A 20,701-nucleotide genomic window follows, 5' to 3' on the forward strand; every position below is an offset into this window, starting at 1 on the left:
ACCTTACATTTAAACTTGAGAGGAAACCAAAATAGATATAATATATATATTCTTATCATCTTTTTTTATAAATGAGGAAACAAAAATTTATAGAGTTTTTGTTGCTTGGCCACTGTTACAAGGTGTCGAAAGTTGTAAAGCTAGATTCAAACTGAGTATAAAGTTTGTGTTTCTGATCGCTAGAAAAAAATACAAACTATTAGATATATAAACTCCTTCAGAAACTTTTCCCACCACCTCAAATCCTCTCTGTTCCTACATCTGTTTCCTCATTCTTCATTCAAGGCTCATTACTGCATCCCAGTTTAGACCCAAGGTCAGCCCTCAATTATTAAGCCCATGGTACTCCACCTCTCTCCAGGGTTTATCATTTATCCTGCTTTTTTTCAAATGTGATGAAGACGACCAGGAATTACAAAAATAAAGAATGATAAAAGAAGCCCAACACAGTGGATGAAGTTGAGTAGGACTCTAGGAAGAGCTAGAGTAAAAACTGATTTGCTTCAAGCTTTTCTCCAATGCTGGCTCAGTCTTGGCCCACATGTAAGTCCTTATATTTTAAGGGAGAAATAAGAGATATAAACCTTGTCCTTCAAGACTATACAAGAAATCAGACTTTGAAAACCCCACAGTTTAACACCTCACTCGGTTAGAAAACAGATGCAGGTAGAATTACAGTGCTAAATTTCATGGTGATTTAATGGGTAAGATTAATACTTTACAGCTAGCTTGACGCCTCCTTCATCAGAAACAAAAAAATTACTTGTGAATCGACTATTTATTCCTAAAAATATTTATAAATTTTTAAAAAGTGAATGGATATACAGTAATATTGATTATATAGCGATAAGCAGACTTCAAGAATTATATATTTCCAAATTATTAATTTCCTCAATTGTATTTCTGAGACAACCCTTATTAAAAAGGATATTATTTTTAGATCAACAGATAATCAATCATATTTGACTTTATTTCATTTACTAGACAAGTAAATTTAATCATAAGGAAATTATGCACCATAACTTCAAGAGATGACATTTTATGTCAATTTTCCTATATAATGAATTTCTGTCTCATTTTCTACTTATAAAAGTAGATGAGGCCGGGCTCGATGATTCACGCCTGCAATCCTAGCAGTTTGGTAGGCCAAGGTGGGCAGATTGCCTGAGCTCAGGAGTTTGAGACCAGCCTGGGCAACATGGTGAAACCCCGTCTTCTACTAAAATACAAAAGAAATTAGCCGGCTTGGTGGCATGCACCTGTAGTCCCAGCCACTGGGGAGGCCGCGGAAGAAGAATTGCTTGAACTTGGGAGGCGAAGGTTGCAGTGAGCCGAGATCGCACCACTGCACTCCAGCCTGAGCGAGACTCCGTCTCTCAAAAAAAAAAAAAAAAAAAAAAAAAAAAAAAAAAAAAGTCGATGAAACAAAGTAGGGTCAAGTTGATTACATCAATAGTATATTTACTAAAATACTGAATTATCTCCAGTAATGAGGTTGTCACAAACAGTTATAAAGAGAGATCACTGGGGAAGTTAAGATACTTCTTTGGTTTCTAGTCAAAGCACAGTACCTAGAACAGAGTCATCATTCAAATAATTCTGTATTTCCTTCCTCTATCTTTGACTTCTTTCCATTTCACATGTACCTTTACTTTCCTATTTTAGATACTATTTTCTCATTGTGACTACTGGAACTATCTCTTAAACATACCATCCCTGTCTTTAATCTCACTTGCTTCAGTTTTCAAATTGCTGCCATAGTTACTTTTCTAAAACGCTTACCCCCTAGCACTTCACTGTCCTGCTAAAAAGCTCCATTCCTTTTTCCCTGCTGTGTCAAATTCAAAGCCAAACTTGGCAGAGGTTTCTAACCAGGCCCAAGCTCATCTTACAGTCTCATCACCTGACTGCCCCCACAACCACTGTGTTGCATTCTTCCACAGTGGATGCTCAACTTTCTTAGAATGTGAATGCTCTTCCCAGTCTTCAAGCTATTATTAAACTGCCTTCTCTGTCATGAATACCTTTTCCACATCTTGTCCACCAGAAGAAATGTCACTTTCTATTTGCAACTTAAATTAGATGTCACTTGCTCTCTGTGTTGTAATCTTTAAGCTTCCCTTATGTAGTTTCTTACTCTCAACCTTATGCTGTGTTTGTAAGTGCTCATTCCTCTATCATATCACTTATCAAATTGAATTATTGTTAGTAACAGGTTTCTGTACCTCCACTGTTAAGCTATGATATTTGACAACTCACAGAACCACACTGTCTTAATCTGTGTATTCTCAATTTTAAAAGACACAGCACTCTTGTAAAAATTAGTTACCTTAGAAGAGAATCAATAAACTATATGGAAAATAAATAAATGATTTATGAAAGATAAACATGAATATAAACAACTAAAGAAAGACAAGAACACTGATAGGCATCTATTTTTTTTTCTTGTAAAGAACACCTTTGGCTTTAAAAGATTATGTAGAGAATTCAGACCTGGAAGAGAACTCAAATATTAGATCACTTTAGTATAATCTTTCCATTTAAAAGATGAAGTTGAGAGGCTTGGAAGGGCTCGCAACACAGAAAAGTGGCAGAACTAGGGAAAAAAACCTAGGATCCCAAATACGCAGTCAACACAATTATATAGTGTTATGCCAACTTTACTGGGAGTCATACAGCATATTTGAAAAAACAGAAAGACATTTCTTGTTTATGGACAGAAGAGCTAAGTATAGGAAAAATGTTAATTCTTTCTGAATAAATCTGTATTAAGGCATATTATAATCCCAGTAGAAATAACTAGGCAGTATTTTCTGGAATTTTCATAGTAATTTAAAATTATGAGAGTAAATGAGCAAAAATAACTAGAGTGATTTTATATTATACAATATATTGTTGGTGGGTTTTAGTTAAAAACAAAGTGAAATTGTGATTTGTTTTTTTCAATGAATTACTGTAAATATAATTATTGTTAATAATTTTCTTAGAATACATTTCTAGAAATAAGAAAATAAGAATTTGATATGTACACCAGGCAAATGATCTCCAAAAAAACAATGCCGATCAATATAATACATTTTAGTAACTATAAATGTTTAAGTCTTCATAAATTTGATAAGGGGAAAATAGTCTCTCACTGATGAATTGGCCTTTCTTTGATTATAAGTGAGACTTAACATTTTTTCAAATGTTTATTAACATTTACAAGTTTTGTCAATTGATCTCTTAGAGATTGCATAGTTCATATCAATTCATGTAGTTCTTTTAATATTTAGGATATTCATGTTTTGACACAACTCCCCCCCCAATGAATCCTTATAATTTCCATTTTGAAATTATGTTCATGATAATTTTTAATATCCAAGTGTTATACTTTTAAAGAATCAAACATGGCATTTTTAAAAATAATTTCTTTTACTGATTTTAAACTTTCCCATTCAAATCAAATAAACCTTCTCCTGCGTTTTATTTTCTTTATTCTTTTGCTTCTTTTTCACATAATTCTAAAATAAATTTCAAATGGATAATACTTTCTTATGTGGAAAAATCATCTCAGGTGAATCTACTGTAAACTCTTAATCAATAAAATGTTATTTCCCACTGAGTTCTAAAGCCACCATTATCATATGATAAATTGATATATATATATATACACACACACACACACAATTGTAGAATTATTTACTTATTTATCATCATTACATGTTTCTGACTATTTCTATTTGGATTCATTTATCACATGTCTGTTTTGGTACTAGTTTCATACTGGATTGATTATTGTAGTTTATCACATGTCTATTCTGGTATTAGTTTCATACTGGATTGATTATTGTAGTTTAACATTATGCTTAAGTGTTAAATGTTTGGTAGAAATATTTTTCCTTAAAATCACTCTAGTAATTTTTGCTCATTTACTCTCATATTTAAAATTTAAAATACTATTAAAATTCCAGAAAATATTGCCTAGTTATTTCTACTGGAATTATAACATGCCTGAATACAGATTTATTCAGAAAGAATTAACGTTTTTCCTATGCTTAGCTCTTCTGTCCATAAACAAGAAATGTCTCTCCGTTTTTTCAAGTATGTTGTATGTCTCTCAGTAAAGTTGTCTTCAAACAGGTTCAATTTACTCCAAAATATGTTAAATAATTTTTGCAAAAGAAAACAAGCATTCCAGTTCCCATGTATTAACAATGACTTAATACTATGTAGAAAAGTCTTAATGTTCTAATATTAATGTTATGTTTTATCTTTCTAAGTATTGTTGAGATCAAATAATTTGAAAATTATCATGAAATAATTTTTTCCTTACAGTAATAATCTTTGTCGTTTTTGTTTCATGTTTATCACACTGGTTAAAACTGATAGAATATTAATAACAGTGGTAATAGGTTTAATCCATCTCTTTGATAAGAATAACTATAAATATATAATGTTATAGATTGAGAAAGATGTGCTTTATGTTAAATATTTGTTCAATTTCTAGTTTTTTTATTTTGTATTTGTAACATAAATTAGGCTAGTATTTTTATCATATGACTTTACACAATCTTATGAAATGTTTATTATTGTCTTATTTGACCTATTAGCATGATTGTAGTATATTTTCTAATGTTAAACTATAATTATTCCTTTCAGATAGCTTAAAGGTATTTTATGCTAACAAATCTCCTTCAAAATCAGACTACAGTGTTCAGAGACTCTCAAATTGCATATTTGGAAATTTTGCATTAACTCTTTGAAATCAATAAGGTTTCTAAAGGAAAGAAGATGCTGGTAACTTCTATCTCTGTACTGGTCTCTACAATCTAACAAACATTTCCATATTATTCTTGGAATATTGAGCACTGAAATATTTAGATCACAACTCACTGCTGAGTTTAGGGAAGCTGCTTCCTTCCTCTTGGTGTCAGAGAATTCAACCCCAATACAAGGGTTTGCATTACAAAATTCCGAAGTTGACTCTTCTCTCCAATTATCACAGATTCTACCTGATTCCTGTCTCCCTCAGACTAACACAAACTCATCCACCTAAAGAAGCAATGAGATTCACATACCTAGGCATCACCCCTCTCTCCGGTTTCCACCTCCCTGCTTAAGCTTTCCCCATAAGGCACTTATAGAAACTTTCTAAATGTCTCCTTTATCTATAGGGTGTGGTCTGCGACAACCAAGTTTGTACTACTTCCTCCTATACAATGATAATCTGGAACAGATCTAACATACAACCTAAGTTTGGCTAATGAGATTCAAGCTTCCAAGAAGTTGACATTGAGACTTAAAAAAAAAGTTAGTTTTAACAAGTGTCTTAAAGAATAGCTAAACCCTAGAAATGTAGACCCTCTGCTACCCTGTGAACCTAGAAGAAGAGAAAACCAATATAAAGAGAAACAGATAAAGCAGACAGACAGAAAGACAGAGATGCTTTTTTTTTCCTATAGGTTTTTATTTCTTAGGACCAGTTCTTTCTTTAGACTCGTTTCTATTCCTGCTGTGGGGTTTCCTGATGCACATTCACAAATTCTTCATTTCAGCTTAATTAAGCAAGTTTTAGTTGCTTTCTAAAGCTGGTTGGTTACATACAATCAAACAATTTGGATTAATAGGCCACTGTCCTTGACCTGCCCTGACATGAGCTCAGCTATAGGGCAAGGGAGTAGGGAGATAGCTCTGAAATTCTATCCAACACTTTCTTTGTGATAAATAAGGTTCTCATAGCAACAGAAAAATCTTTAATTCTATACAAGATGTACAGAATTAATATTTTATTGCCTATAGATCAGTCTGGAGTAAGAAATTGACAAGTTCCTAAAATACTGACCTCCTTTTCTCTATATTTGTTGATAAATCTTAGGGTTTAAAAATTATAGAAATAACATTTTGTTCAGATAGCAGCAATAAAAGTAACCCTAAAAGGAAAGTCTTTGTTTCCTTCTGGCTTCCCAAGTAGATAAAAGATGTTAAGAAAACTTGTAAGGAAAACATGAGTAATTCTGGATACACTATGATTCAGAATGTGCTTAAAATACAGATGCAGAAGATGGTTCAGGTACCTTTTTTCAGTGATTTAAAAAAATCAGTTTCAGTGATTACATTCAATTAAACCACCATTGTAGCTTATGTCTTTGATGCCAATTAGTACTCTACAGTTCAGCAGTTTGACTGAATATTCCAGCTTTAGTTAGTTATTTTTTAATGAAATAATTCTGGCCAGAAATACTAGTCATTTATCACTCTAAATTCTAACATATTCTTTGCTTTGTCAATTAAATGATACACTGGAAGAAGCACAATCTTTTACATATCTTTAAACCATTGCTTAAGTAAGCATACCACATACCTGGTTACAATGTGAGAAAGATTAAATTTTAACAAACAAACAGTTCTCTTTATTTTTGTACCAATCATCTGATGAGCTTCCAGTGCTCTGGCTACTTCACCTCCTGCTCCTATAAACTGGAAGCAGAATCTTCCTCCACACCAATAACACAGTTTTACTATCTCAAACTAAAAAGGAGCATACAAAGAAATGTATCCTGATATCTAATTATGTCAAAAAGAACTAATTTAACAACAACTTTATCTATACAAAAATTACACATTGGGATAGCCACTATTCAATTTTAAATGGGCATTACTAAGTAATTCCATCTAATGGGTCAATTTTTTTAATTCCTTGGAGTACCTTTTGTAGCTCACTGATCCTGGCAGACAATCTAGAAGGCCACACTGTACAAACTTGGCAGTTGCCTTATAAAGCTCATTCTTTGACAACTGGCAATAGCTAGGCTAAAAACCTTCTAATATATAATATTTTTTGTTGTCGTGTATAATAAGCAGCTCTGATTCTAGTCAAGCACATCTGGGTTCTTCAGAAAATTAAAAATTGGTCCCAAGCAAACCTTGTTTTGGCCAATGGCCTCCTTGCACTTTTGGTGTTAGGGAGGTGGGTCAGCTGTCCCACCAGGTGAGAACACTGGCTATCACCAACATAACCAATTCAACTAGTTTCCAATTAACAACATAACATAGCTGTTTTCTAGGTTCCTAACAGCTAACACAAGCTCCAAAAGTCTACTTCCAGCTGCTGTTAAATCCCTGCGAAGAGCAATGATATGTGTGTAAGTATGCAGATTGTATGTGTGCTTCATAGAGCCACTGGGACTCTTCAAGGTACTTCCAAGACCAGTAAGCAAGACTAAGGAAGTGGACCAGCCAGGGCTATGCCAATCCCTTCAAGCCAACAGTTCTTGTTTTTTAACAGATTGAAATGTTAGATTTCTGAGTAGGATATTTTTGAAGACAGAGTCTTAAAACTAGAGTATAAGGGAGATGTTCTTTATTTATTCTTCAGAGTATGGTACATCCCCATATCATTAGGGCTCAAAGGAATTATACATCTAAATCAAGGATGATTATCTTCCTCCTCCTTGGAAACATCTTTAATGAAATATACTTCCAGTGTTATAAGAGTTACTTCATTTCTTAACTTTGATTGGGGGTACAAATGCAAAACAGCAAGAGAAGACTTCTGCTTTTGCTGTAAAATTTTGTTAATTAACATTGCTCACTTGGCTGTCAAAGTCACACATGACACCTTTCTTTTGGAAGTAATTTCCAAGAAAATTTGTTCTCTCTTGAAAAATAGGTAGGCTTGCTTCTATCATATAATGAAAATTATAAATCACATTGTCGGTCCCTTTATGCTTTGACTGCTTAAGAAGCTCAAAAGTTAATGATTTCATCCTTTATTCTGCTTACCGTATTTGTTTCTTCCTCCTTTAGTAGTTTTGATGGTGCTCTTTTATTTGAACAGCTTTGTGTGTCATTTTTATCATAAACAGAATGAACATGAATACGTAAGTCAATAATAAAATTAAAATGTGATGAATATCCTGGAAATTACTGAAAATCAACAGAATTATGTATTCTATGTTCATTTGCTTATCTTCAGGTCTCTTATCATGTATTATCAGTTACTGGAATACAATCAAGACTCAAGCCCAGCAAAATCAATCTCCAAAGAGCTCAAAGAGATTGTCTTTTAAGTTCATATACTAAGATTTATTTATTTTCCATAACCCTCATCTGAGATATACGCAGCCTTATATCAGACACAGTTCTATTATGCTCCAATAGGTTCTTGTTGCTTTCGAGATGAAGAACAAACCTTAATAATGGCCTATAAGACCTCACATGGTCTACATGGCCCGGCCTATTGCTCTACCCTTACCTCAGACACCTACTCTCTTCAGATTTCATCTGTTCCTAAATCCCTATATCAGGGAAATGTCCACTATTATAAACTCTAAATCCAGAATACCTCCCTTTTCAGCACTCATTGCAGGTTACATAATTATATTTTTGTGTGCTTATTTAATACCTAAGTTCTCCAGGAAACTCTAAGTGCCATGAATGTTTTGTCTATTTTCCCCAGTAAAGTATCATCAGCACCTGTCCTAAAAAGAAGCACAGCAACACTTTGATAATGTAAAAAAAAAAAAATTATAAAAAGTGGATAGAACTCAAAGATTATTGGAGTCTAGAGGCAAATCCTTTTAATACCCATTACATTAAGATATTCTTTAAGTCTTTAATAGTATCATTATATTACAGGATGGTATAATAATTATAATAATTGACGTCATCAAGGAAGGGTTAGGTTTTGATCTATCGTTAAGATGAAAGACAAACTAGTAATTTGCCTTTAAAATGCTTTCTTTGGTGCTTCTTTAAAAGACTTCCCTGTCTTCTGGAGGTGAGCTTCAGTTCTATGGAAATTTCACTTATCTGCGTTATTCTTCCCACCTCTTAACTAGCAATACAAGACAAAGGAAGTGTTCCCCAACCTCAGGTTATGGTAAACAACCTTGTATTGCAATATTCCTCTTTTGATCAATTTCATAATTGCATAAAAATTATTTTCAAACTCCTGTTAGTGTTCATATTCCCAACAAAAAGATTAATGTTATGTAATGTTTCACAAATATTCTGCCACAGACAATGTGTGTTGAATTTAAACCAAATTCTGTCTTAGGTTGCCTTTAAAGGAAAAATGCAAAAAATGCAAAAAAAAAAAAAAAAAAAAAAAACAAAGAAGAAGTTTCCACTTGAATTCTAAATTGAAGATGACCTTGTGCTTTTCTGAGAAACGCTGGCAGCTGAGGTCACTGGAGTGTGTTATGATAGACGGTGCAGTGCTCTGTGTGTCTCAAGACGTGTCCATTGCATGGATTAAAGCCAAACCAAAAGTATTAGACAGCTCAGAGCATTCTATCATTTCATTTGAAAATAATGATCAAAGTCATGGGCAACAACCATTGCAACTCTCATGAAAGAACAGCAGCATTCAATAATTCCATCACTTTAGACAGGCAGTTGGGCTATTCTCAATCAAATACTGTGAATCCAGTATATTCTGTATCAGTTTCTTGTGGCAGTCACAGAAACATTTCTGCTTTTACAGTATAAAAATCCTGTCTACATTGTGTGCATCCCTTTGCTTCCAAAGGACTGAGTCATTGAGAAAAATATAAGGAAACAGAAAACATAGACACTTAACACTCATTGACTATAAATATATAGCAACTCCAAATCATCCATTTTCTTCAAGTCAACTTACTGTTTCAAAAGTTTAAAATCAGTTTCAAAACAAAATGTCTACAATCTCTTCTCTAATAACGGCATGAACAAAATATTTTCAAAGAAATCTAATGTCAGTGGTTTCAAATAAGCCTTCTAAGTGATCTCTTCAATAGTGATATTTAAGTAGAACATTTTGATTGATAGAGGCTTATTTTAAACTTTTGCTTCCTTCACACATAGATTAATGGTAGCATAAAAAATGTTTGAGATTTAAAAGCAGGTGGAAAAACTCACACTTCTGATCAAAGAAGAGAACTGCTTCTAATCCTGTGTTTTCCACTCTGCCTGGGTATCTTCTATATATAGGAGGAAAAACACACCCTGTTGCTTTTAATGTATTTAGACGCACACACACGTTGTAACTTACCATTAAAATTTACAGCCCGAATATAACCAAGTAGCTCTTTCCCATCAATGGTACTCATTCGTGGACAAAGGCCAATGTATCCAGGGCAGAGATCTTTGTGCATATTGTGCAGGGCGTAAGCCATGGAATATACTGCATCAATTACAAATTGGACCTTTCCTTCCTGTTCGTAAGATGAATCCCGAGCAATTCGCTCCAGCCCTGCAAAATAAAAAAGTTAAAACCATCAGTTGATGTTAGATTCCAATAAAAGACGGCATTAGAGCTAAGATTTCCATCATTTGGGGAACACTTAATGAGACACAACTATTTGATTTCACTTCTGATTAATTCTATACTTACTGAGTCAGGTTTTTAAACTGGATATTGAGTTTATTTGGAAAGAGTAAAACTATTTCATTAGCAACAAAACGATATAAAGTAAATAAAAGATGTATAGTTTCATTATCTTTATTTCCACCTTATTGAGTCCTATTATATTGTGCATTCTAGCAATTACATAACATTTTGGTAGTGGCTTGATCTTTTAAGTAAAATGTGTAGTGTGTCATTCTTGCCATCTATCTCAGCTCCAGGAGTGTCATTTAATTAGTGGCCCAAAGTAAGGTCTTTCACCACCTATCAAATCAGTTCTAATTTTGAACGTGCTCTATTTGGGAGCATTTTTGTAACTATGATATGACAATACTCCCTTAAGTGACCCTGGTTATCTTTATAATAATCATTCAATTTATTTTCTTTTTGAACTCAATTTTCTATTTAGAATTTCTATTAAAAAGATGTAGATACCTCAAAATGAATGTCACTCAGAATAAATGTACCTGTGTTTGGGGCTGATAATTGGCACTGGAGATTACTTTTAGGTTGGTGTTTATAATTTAATATGGAATAGAAATATATTTTAAATGAAATATAAATGAGAGATCAACTATGATCCAACATTATCATTTTGAAAGCAAGGAAACTGAGACTCATGGAGATTATAACTACATGGGGTACACAGAGCAGGTTTGGGAAGCATTCATAGATCTCAGACTGCAAGCCCAAGAAAAATTTGGTAGATGGCAAGAATTTTGGGCATGCAAGAAAAAATTATGAAAGGGACATCAAGAGTTTATTAAGGGAACAAAAAATGATCTCCTATTACTTCTACATCCCTCACCAGCCCTTACACAACTGGTAACACTTAGACAAAAGCAAGTATTTTAAACTTTCCATGGATGTTACTAACCTTGAATAAATTGTATTTAAATTCAACAAGTATTTGTTTTCTAAACACCAATGCATATAACCTATTTATTTAGAGAGTTGAATTAAAGTGGTTTATATTTGGATATTTACACTCTGAAAAACTAGTGTTTTTTTTTTTCTAAACAAAAATAGTGGTCAGTTTTATTTTTATTCATCCAATTATTGTTTTTGTTTTTCCTCTGGTCTTAATCACTTGTGATACTCTGTTCTTTTAGATGCTCTTGGTTGGTATTCTGGTCTCTGTGGTCCATCACGATGCTGAATTCTGCTCCTCCCTGTTTGGCATGGGTTTCCTGATTTTCTCACGTCTCAACTTTTCATTCTCCAAGGCTGAGTTTCTTCACCCCCAACCTCAGAATCTGCTCATTGTCAATTTTGTCAACTACTAAAATTTCTACAGTCTAGAAATATAAATTGGACTATAAAATGTTGGCTACAGAGTCCAGAACATTAGATCAATTTATAATAATTAGTTTAATTCATTTTGGAAGTTAGCTTTTGGAAAATTAGTTTTCTAAACCTTTCTTGCTGTCTAACTGCTATCGTCCCATATTTCCAATGGCCTACCATATCTCTATGTAGTCTGCTGCTTCCATATCAAACAATATATGTAAAACGAGGCTATCTCTGCAGGGGATTCCCTAAAATATCCTACTGAAAGTTTTGCAAGTTTGTGAGCACAAACAGTCAGAGAAGACTACTTCTCAAAAGGTATATTGTCTCCTTCAACCTACTTTAGCTGCATGATCTAAGCTAAGATCCACAAGACATGGGGACTATGCTCTCTCCCTATCTCTAGGTTATACTTTTGTCTCCTGAGTCTTAGGACAACACTGCTTGTTCCCAGAATCACTCATCAAGTTTCCTGTGAAAACAACCCTTTCCCCTTCTGCCTAAAATTTCTCTCCCATGGCTTTAACCACAAAGTAGAGCATTCATAAAAAAAATATTGAAGGATGGTTACAGCAACCAAATAGATGCTATTATTTCCTTACAGATTCTAGTCTGGTGACTATCCCCTCTTGTTAGTCCAGGACCGAGGGGCTTCTCAGGACCTAGGACCAAAACCTGAAGAACCCTAGGAAAATCAGGATGGTTGCTTATGAACAAAGACGCAAGTGATGAGGAAATTTCAGAGAGAAGACCCAATAACGACTTTGAGGATCAGTCGCTAGGTCTGGATGGATATCCCTGTGTTTCATTTATTTTGCATCCCTGAACTTGATAACGGAAAATGAAGACAGTGAGGTTTAGGGCAATTGTTTCCACACTTGGTTCTCTCCATAAGTACAGATTTCTCAGCACCACCCCAGACTTGCTGGGTCAGAATCTCCCTACTTGGGACATGAAGGATCTGTCATTTCAACAACTCGCCAAGAGATTCTGGTGCAACCAGCTGAGTCTGTGGGCCAGCTTTAGGAAATTTCTGCTCTTCCGTACAGCAATCCTCAAAAATACCACTATAGATCTATTGTTTAGAGAATTTTATGGTACTCAAGTATGAAAATAAAAATAATTCTTTCATGATATGCACAACCTGAAGAAAATCTAATCAAATTCTTCCCCTTTTCTCACTAGATGAAGAGTCAAAGAACACAATTCCCAATATTTACGCATTTCAAAGCTTCCACCATGTCCTTAGACACACACGGAGGCCTGGAGCTGATGACAAGGGTAGAAGCCAGAAAGACAAGAAAGATCTGCAAATAAGAAAGAATTTCCCATTTCTCAGGATACAGTTAAAATGTCAGAAGGCTAATTTAATTGTCCTGAAATTAGGCATATAAAACTTCTAACATCAATGCAATGATGGTCCAATAAGCAGGAATTGAATGTGTTCCTCCTGAGAGGGTGGAAACAGAAAATAGAAAGCAGTAGGAAGAAAAAGATAGAGAGGAGGGAAAGGAGGATGCAGCAACACAGAGAAAGGCTTGAGCCTAAGGTACAATAATGGCAGGGGGAAATCTAACATTCCAGGTTGTTTGTATTGCTGCTCTGTAAACAACTCTGCTGCAGACACATACACACACACACACACACACACACACCTCACACACCTCTTCTGTAAATATTATTTGTTTTTAATCTAATTATTTTTTATTCTGTCGGCTTTAAAGAAAAGGGAGGACTTCCACGTTTCCATTACTGCAGGATGGTGAAGGGTGGAGAGTGGACACAGAACTGGCAGAAAATGCCTAAGCCAAATGGCTTCAAATGAAGCAATGACTACAAGACCATTAAGGAATTTGGAAATTTTTTACAACCCATGGAATTCATGTAACAGCTAGACATGTGTGAATGTTTTATAGTTTCAAACTTACTCTATCCTAAAACGTTCTTAATTTAATATATTATCATTTTAGTGCCAGTCCAACCTCAATTTAATATATTATTTTATTATATTTAATATATTATCACTTTATTTTAATGCCAGTGCAACTTCCCTGTCAATTTATAAAGATACTCCTCAGCATTCAATAATTTCCTGATAAACTGTAATCGACATGCTCCAATTTAATACATACACTCTTCCTCAGCATTTCTTAAAAAATAAACAGCCTGGTGTGGTAGCTCACAGCTGTAATCCCAAGATTTCGAAAGGCTGAGGTGGGAGGATTGCTTGATGTCAGGAGTTCAAGACCAGCCTGCGCAGCAGAGTGAGACCCTGTCCCTACCAAAAAATAAAACTAAAAATTCAACTTTATATACAATAGCTCTAAATGAACAATCATATACACATAATCTTATTAAAGAAACATATTTAAAATTTTACTATTCAAATTATTCATTTTCTTTTCTAGTTATAAACTCCAATTATTTTGACTGTTGATTAAAGATATTCAACTTTGTACATTTTTGTTCTTTTAAAGAGTTCAGAAGTCTGCCTAGTAACTGGTGCCACATGTGAATCAATGAACACTGTAAGAATCTCCCCATAAATCAATGTAAGCATATGGTGACAAACTGAAAGACTGAACACTATTACCATTTCTAAACTTAAAAGTGAATCATTTGATTTCTTTTCAGGCTGTTTAGACAATGTATTTTTCTGTTCCTTAACACTTCAACCTCATGATGACACTTAAGATTTTACAGCAGCTAGAATTTGCTCCTCACTTCCCATATTTGATTCTCTCATTCGTCTAAAAGAGGAGTTTAGGAAGCTGACAGTGACTCATCAACCTAATTGGCTGTAAAATTTCATTATGCTATAGTTTCTAAAGTTAGTGTTAACGTATTGCTATGAAGTGCTAAATATTGTCAAAGGCTGTATGTCAGCTAACCATTTTAAATATCACTGATTGTAAAGTTGTGACGTGTTTTAGTGTATAGCTTAAAATTAACAACATATAGCAAAGTGTTTGCATGGCAAGAGAGGAAGTCAGCCTCCTAAATTGTATGGGAAGATTGTTTTACATCTTCATTAATGAAATCTAAATCTTGTGACTGGATCTCAGGTTCCTGGAAAATAATAAATTCTTATTGGTCTAAAAAATATCACACATAACTTTAGTTAAAGTCTTTCACACTTTGTGGTATATATTCTTGGGTTTTGTTCCTTTCAGTAAAAAAGGCAAATTGGCTTAAGCTGGCAAAACATTGTATATGTTACAATGTAAGTTCCTAAGATGAGCCTAAGAGAAATTTCAGACTCTTTGATGCATTGTGGTTGCAAAGCATTGCTTTCTAAGAATTTCCCATTTCTCAGGATAGAGTTCAGTTTTATAAGTTAAAATGTCAGAGGGCTAATTTAATTGTCCTGAAATTAGGCATATAAAACTTCTAACATCAATGCAATGATGGTCCAATAAGCAGTTGGTCAATTCAAGTTAAAAAACAAATGGAAGTCATACCAGTTGCTTAATTCCAGGGAAATCAAACATCCAATTGGTTGCCTTTTTTTAACAACCATCTCAGCTTGGAGTATACATAATCCCACAATCTAAATTTGTAGATTAAGAAGTATTTTTTAAAGTTTCTCCCTGAATTTTTCTGAATTATGAAGCAACTATTTGAAATAATTAAGTCAGTTTCTTGGAGTTGCTGCGGAGAGAATGGCAAAGAGGAGGAAGGGAATTTGTGAACCTGCTATGAATAAATATATTCATGCATCTAGACCCAGATTTCAAAGTCATTCTGAATTTCACAGGAGCTTCTCTGCCTATTGATAACCAGGAACAAGACTGTCATGCTTTACATTGTGCTTTTCCCAATGTGACACAGATACATTATTACTGTATAGTGCGGTGACTTTTAAATCCATGAGAACCATACCAAGAACCACATCACACACTAAAGTGTAAGCGCTATCAAGATGACAAATAGGTTTTTTTTTGTTTTTGTTTTTGTTTTTACTGAATTTAAACTGATTTGGGTTCCAGGATACAATAGGGGGAACATAAGGTAGAAATACAAGCACGTTCAATTATACAGGAATATCTCCAGAGCACTAGGATCCACACATGAAAGTATGCACCTCCCATACTGAAGACAGATGAAAACATGAACCCTGAGGTGAGACAGAAAGGCAAACTGACTGATAGAAGCAGCTGGCTAGGGGAGAGAGAGGATTAGTCAGGTAGATCTGGATCCAGGTCCTAGCTGGACAGCTTAGAAGGCGAGTGGCCTTGAACACCTTCCTGAACCATGTCACTTATCTTGGGCCTTCAGCTGGCATTGCTGCTCTTAGGGACCTGTGTAATGGGGCTCCTCATCCCTCCAGCTTCATGTGCTGCACCACCCATCTCTCTGCTCCACTCTTAGGTCCTTGAATATTACATAAGATCTCCAAATGCAGGCCTTTATTCAGCTGCTCACTCTCTTCATTCCTTGCCTAGATGTTTCCAAGCCTCAGGGAGATGTCACCTCAAATTAGTTAATATTTAATGATTTTCTTCCCAAATGTAGCCTAGATTAGATTATAGAGCATCTTAAATACTAGGCTTAAATACTGAATATTGTTCACTTGAAATGGAGAACTATGATCAATATTTAAAATTACTGCTGAGAATAATGTGTAAAATCAATTGAAGCAAGCATAGGTTGAAGGTAGAGATAAGTTGGGAGGCAGGTTATGCAGAAAGTGGAAACAGGATGACCCAGGGAAATGAAAACAAAGGAATGAGAGAAAATATGTTTTAGATGCCAAATTGACAGAATCTAACTATCTGATTAAATATGGCAGTAAAGATCAGGAGGCAATGAACAACTCAGGGTTCTGATGCTAGGTAGTAGACAATTGGCACCATGAACAGTTTGAAAAATCAGGTGAAGATTTGGTTAATGATATCTCCCTAAGGGCATCAAGACCTCAATTAAAAGGACTGATTTTTAATGTTCTGTGCTATTTATTATATCCTCTAACAGAGTATAGACTTTACATAGATGTTTAATTATTAAAAGAATAAAAGGCCCAAACGTTCAGAGTAATCACATACCAATAACGTGGTTGATCATTTATTTGCAACACTGGCATAATCGAAGAAGCTACGTTGGAGTAGAGCACCTTATGCAGTGTTGCAGTAAAACCAATGGCCTGAGAAGCCAGACTTGCATTCTAGTTCTAACACCACAACCAATTAACTTTGTGGCCTTGGGCAAAACATGATCTCTCTGGCTTTTGGTTACTTCTCGGCAAAAATTAGAGAACTGAACAAGATGCTCTCTCAGGGCCCCTCCAGCTCTGAAGTTCTGGATTCTAAGGCATGTTCTCTTATTTCTAACTGCTTCCTCCTTATACTCTCTAAGATCCCTTGAAGATTATTTAAGTAATCTTCAAGTAAGTGTGATGGAATAAACCCAGTTCTCCAAAACAGTATGAAGTATACGGTAACTGGGCTACTGCTGAGACCTGGAAATTCTGCACTAACAAAAATACCAAACGTCAACTTGGATTAACTTTTTCCTGCATTCAGAGTTTTGGTTCACTGTGTCACCACATTTCCATTATTCTTAGACTTAGAGCCATTGACCAGATCTGGTTCCTCAAAAAAGAGAAGTTTTTAGGTCTCTTCTTTTTCTGATACACTGGCTAAATGAATCAATTATGGAAAATAAGGTCAGACAAGTAAAAGGGAAGAGGCAGGATACAAATAATTAAAATGATAAGAGCACTTCACAAATAGTATCCCTTTAATTCTAAATTATTACTACTACTCTTCTACAAATAGAAGAACTGAGATTCAAAAAGTCAAATAATTTACCCAAGATTGCAAAGTAATGGCAGTAAATGGTAATTTAAAATCAGGTCTACATGACTCAAAACCTCTGCCATTACTGCTATTCCTTCTCCTCTGTGAAATTTCCTTTGATTCTTCCAGTTCAGGTTTATATTTTGCTTCTCCAAACTCCCCTTTCACTTACACCCACCAGACCAATGATTAGCCTGTCTCTTAAATTAACTGCAAATGCAGGTTCTCTATGTGTAATGTGTTCATGCACTTGTGTTAATCTTTAAAGACAACAGTGTAGCAGAGTCAAAAAATATTATAAAATATAAACTTTCACAGAAATACTGACAATAAGTATTAACAAATACTAACGAAAATGCCAATACTTATATTGAACTACACTTAAAAAAGAAAAAAGTTTCTATAACATTTTAAGCATTTTTCTGAACTGTTAAACAAAAAAAACTTCTTGTGAATTTCAGCCATCCACTTATGGAAAAGTTGTCATAAAATGGCTGAAATTCCCAAGCAAAAGGACTGGACATTTGTGATAAATACCAACACTAATAAAGCTTATACATTTATATTTATAAAAATGACTAAAGTATTTTAGTCTTGGAAGGTGGTGTGTCTGAGTCTATGCCTCTATATGATTTTTCTTAAAATATAACATCAAACTCAAAAGAGAATTTCACACCCAAGGTTCTGCTTTGTGGATTCTTCAGCTGGCTCTGTCAAGGACCTGTAGAGACAGATGTATTGGACTAATGAAGTAATTTGAGCCACTACCTTGTCTATTTACAAAGAGCAGAGAAAATTAGAAGACAAGGGTCCTTTGCTGAAAATCACCTGCTCTCTAACTTCTTCTGTAATTTAAATGTAGCAGCAAGAACTGAAGGCTCTTAGCTGCCTGAGGACACATGAGGAGACACTTGTAAATCAACCACTGAAGAGCTCTAGATCAGCTCACAATAACATCTCTCCTTTGTGCCCCGCAGGAAATAGAAAGTGCTTCAGGCAGGTGCCAGGTGTCCCCTTCAGGTATTAAAAATTTCCATGCAATGCCCTAGGGTTTCTAAAACACTGAAAAACCTAAGGTAAGTGGCAAATAAGATTAAGAGTGTATCTTCAGGCAAAACAACCAGTTTAAAAGAAAGACTTTCAGAAAAGCAAATTATTTCATAGATATATCCCTAAGTCCCTGAACAAAGAAAAGCCTGTTTGATTAAATTCAATTATTTGCATTTTTCTACATAATTATCTTAGATCATACACATGAGAGACAAATTTTGATTTAAAATAATTTATAAAATTTGATATATCATAGTTAATGTTTCTCTTTTTAAGGCATATTAAAGACACTCCTCCCCATACAATTCAAATTTGGGCCTTGAAATTACCACTTCAGCAGATAGGACTTCTAATTCTCCCCCCATCCCCAATATGTTACAGTCATTTCAGACCCCATGACTTGGCTCAGGATTTACCTTTTAAAAATATAGTCCGTTTTTTAAATTACAAAAGTAATGCATATTAATACTAGAAATATGAAAAATAAAAGCGTAGAAAGAAAATAAAAAAAAAAACATCTATTAGCCTCCCAGCTTAATGACCATTTGTGTACTGGTGTGGTGTCTTACAACATTTCTCTCTTTGCCTCTTTATTTTTAAACATGAAAGTGATACACTCTTTTTAATATGCTATATTCACGTCACCTATAACGAGAATTTCCCTATATTATAGAAAAGCATGGTTTTTTTATCTTGTCCTTAATCTTTCATTAAGATTCTTATCTAATCTTTAATCATTCAACAGATTAATATTTTTGCGATTAATTCTTTTGTTATATTCAATGTGATATTTGGGGTAAGGATCATAACTTTTACATTTTCCAAATTGTGAGCCAATTCTCCCAGTGTTATTTATTACATGTATATTAATTTCCCAAATAATTTATATAACATTACTTTTAACATATCAAATTTTTATATATTCTTGAACACCTCTCTGGATTTTCTGCTCTAGGCCATTTTTCTCTTAATATGCCAAAGCTACATTTTTATGATTATTATGTGTTTGTGTTATACCATTGGTTCATGTTGTACTCTATCATACTCTTTTTAAAAATTTCTGATTAGTCTAATAGTCTTTATAACTAATTAAACCAGTTCAAAAAGTTAGAACTTTTATTAGTCATATCAATTTTTAAAATTAATTATGAAAGACATAGCTACAATACTAAGCCTCCATTTGCTAACATAGAGTCTATTTATTCAAATCTTCTTTAGGAATCCTTAATAAAGATATGTCACTCACATATTTCTTTTTAAGTTAATTCTTCAATATTTTATGTTTTGTAGCTTTATAAAATGATTTATTTTCATTAACTGGTATAATTTATAAATATCTATTTTTAATACTCAACATTTTTCTCTCATTTAAATTCTACACATCCTAGCAAGCCCAGATTTAAGTCCTATCTCTTCTACACAACAAGGAAAAATATAAAATAGTGTGGGTTTTGAGACCAGATTAAGATTTTAGGCTCTGCCTCCGAGTCTCTGAATTCTTCACTCATAAAATAGGAATTTATGACCTATGTTGAATGGCTGCTGTGAGGATTAAATGAGATAATGTAAGGCATCTGGCACCTTATGTAGTAAATAAATGAACATCACTATTTGATATGTGAGGCTATAAAATACTTAATCTTCTATAACATACAACACTTTTTCAATTATACAAATGAAAGAGATTACAACAGAAAGTTAAACTCAGTATATATTCATATATTCAATTACTAAGCATGAGAAAGGTAATTTAGTTCTGTGATTGAGACCAACCACCCTGCTTCCAATCTGCCTGGGTTCAAATCTCGATACCACCATTTACTAGTTATGAGGCTTTGAGTAAGCCCTTTAACCTCCTATGCATCATATCTGTAAAATGGGGATAACAATAATATCTCCCCCATAGGGTTGTTGTCATAATTAAATGAGTTAGTATATATATTAGGCAGTCAGAAGAATGTTGAAAAGAATAGGCACTATATAAGATGATATTATTATCTTTATTATTATCATTCACTAAGCTTGTGTGATATACTAAGCAGTGAGCAGGATACAATGGTAAACAAAAACTGACCTACTCCTTGCTGTCATACAGTGACACTACAACTACGATCTGAAAGATAAATGGGAGTGAATTAGGTGGGCAAGGGAAGTAGAGGGGAGCACAGGATGACAGCAGTGGCAAAAGCCCATT

General features: G+C 34.1%; 1 protein-coding gene across 11 annotated transcripts in view; it reads right to left on the minus strand.

The window, feature by feature from the left end:
- GRM8 (glutamate metabotropic receptor 8) overlaps nucleotides 1–20,701 on the minus strand; it is an 845,179-nt gene that overhangs the window by 331,129 nt on the left and 493,349 nt on the right. For all 11 annotated transcript variants that reach the window (XM_055283870.2, XM_063642236.1, XM_055283871.2 and 8 more), the window contains one exon: nucleotides 10,016–10,216. In XM_055283870.2, the coding sequence (XP_055139845.1) occupies nucleotides 10,016–10,216 (201 nt within the window). The remainder of the gene's footprint in view (nucleotides 1–10,015; nucleotides 10,217–20,701) is intronic.

This window comes from Symphalangus syndactylus, chromosome 6 (genome assembly GCF_028878055.3).
Source record: "Symphalangus syndactylus isolate Jambi chromosome 6, NHGRI_mSymSyn1-v2.1_pri, whole genome shotgun sequence".
In the NCBI taxonomy this organism is placed as follows: Eukaryota; Metazoa; Chordata; class Mammalia; order Primates; family Hylobatidae; genus Symphalangus; species Symphalangus syndactylus.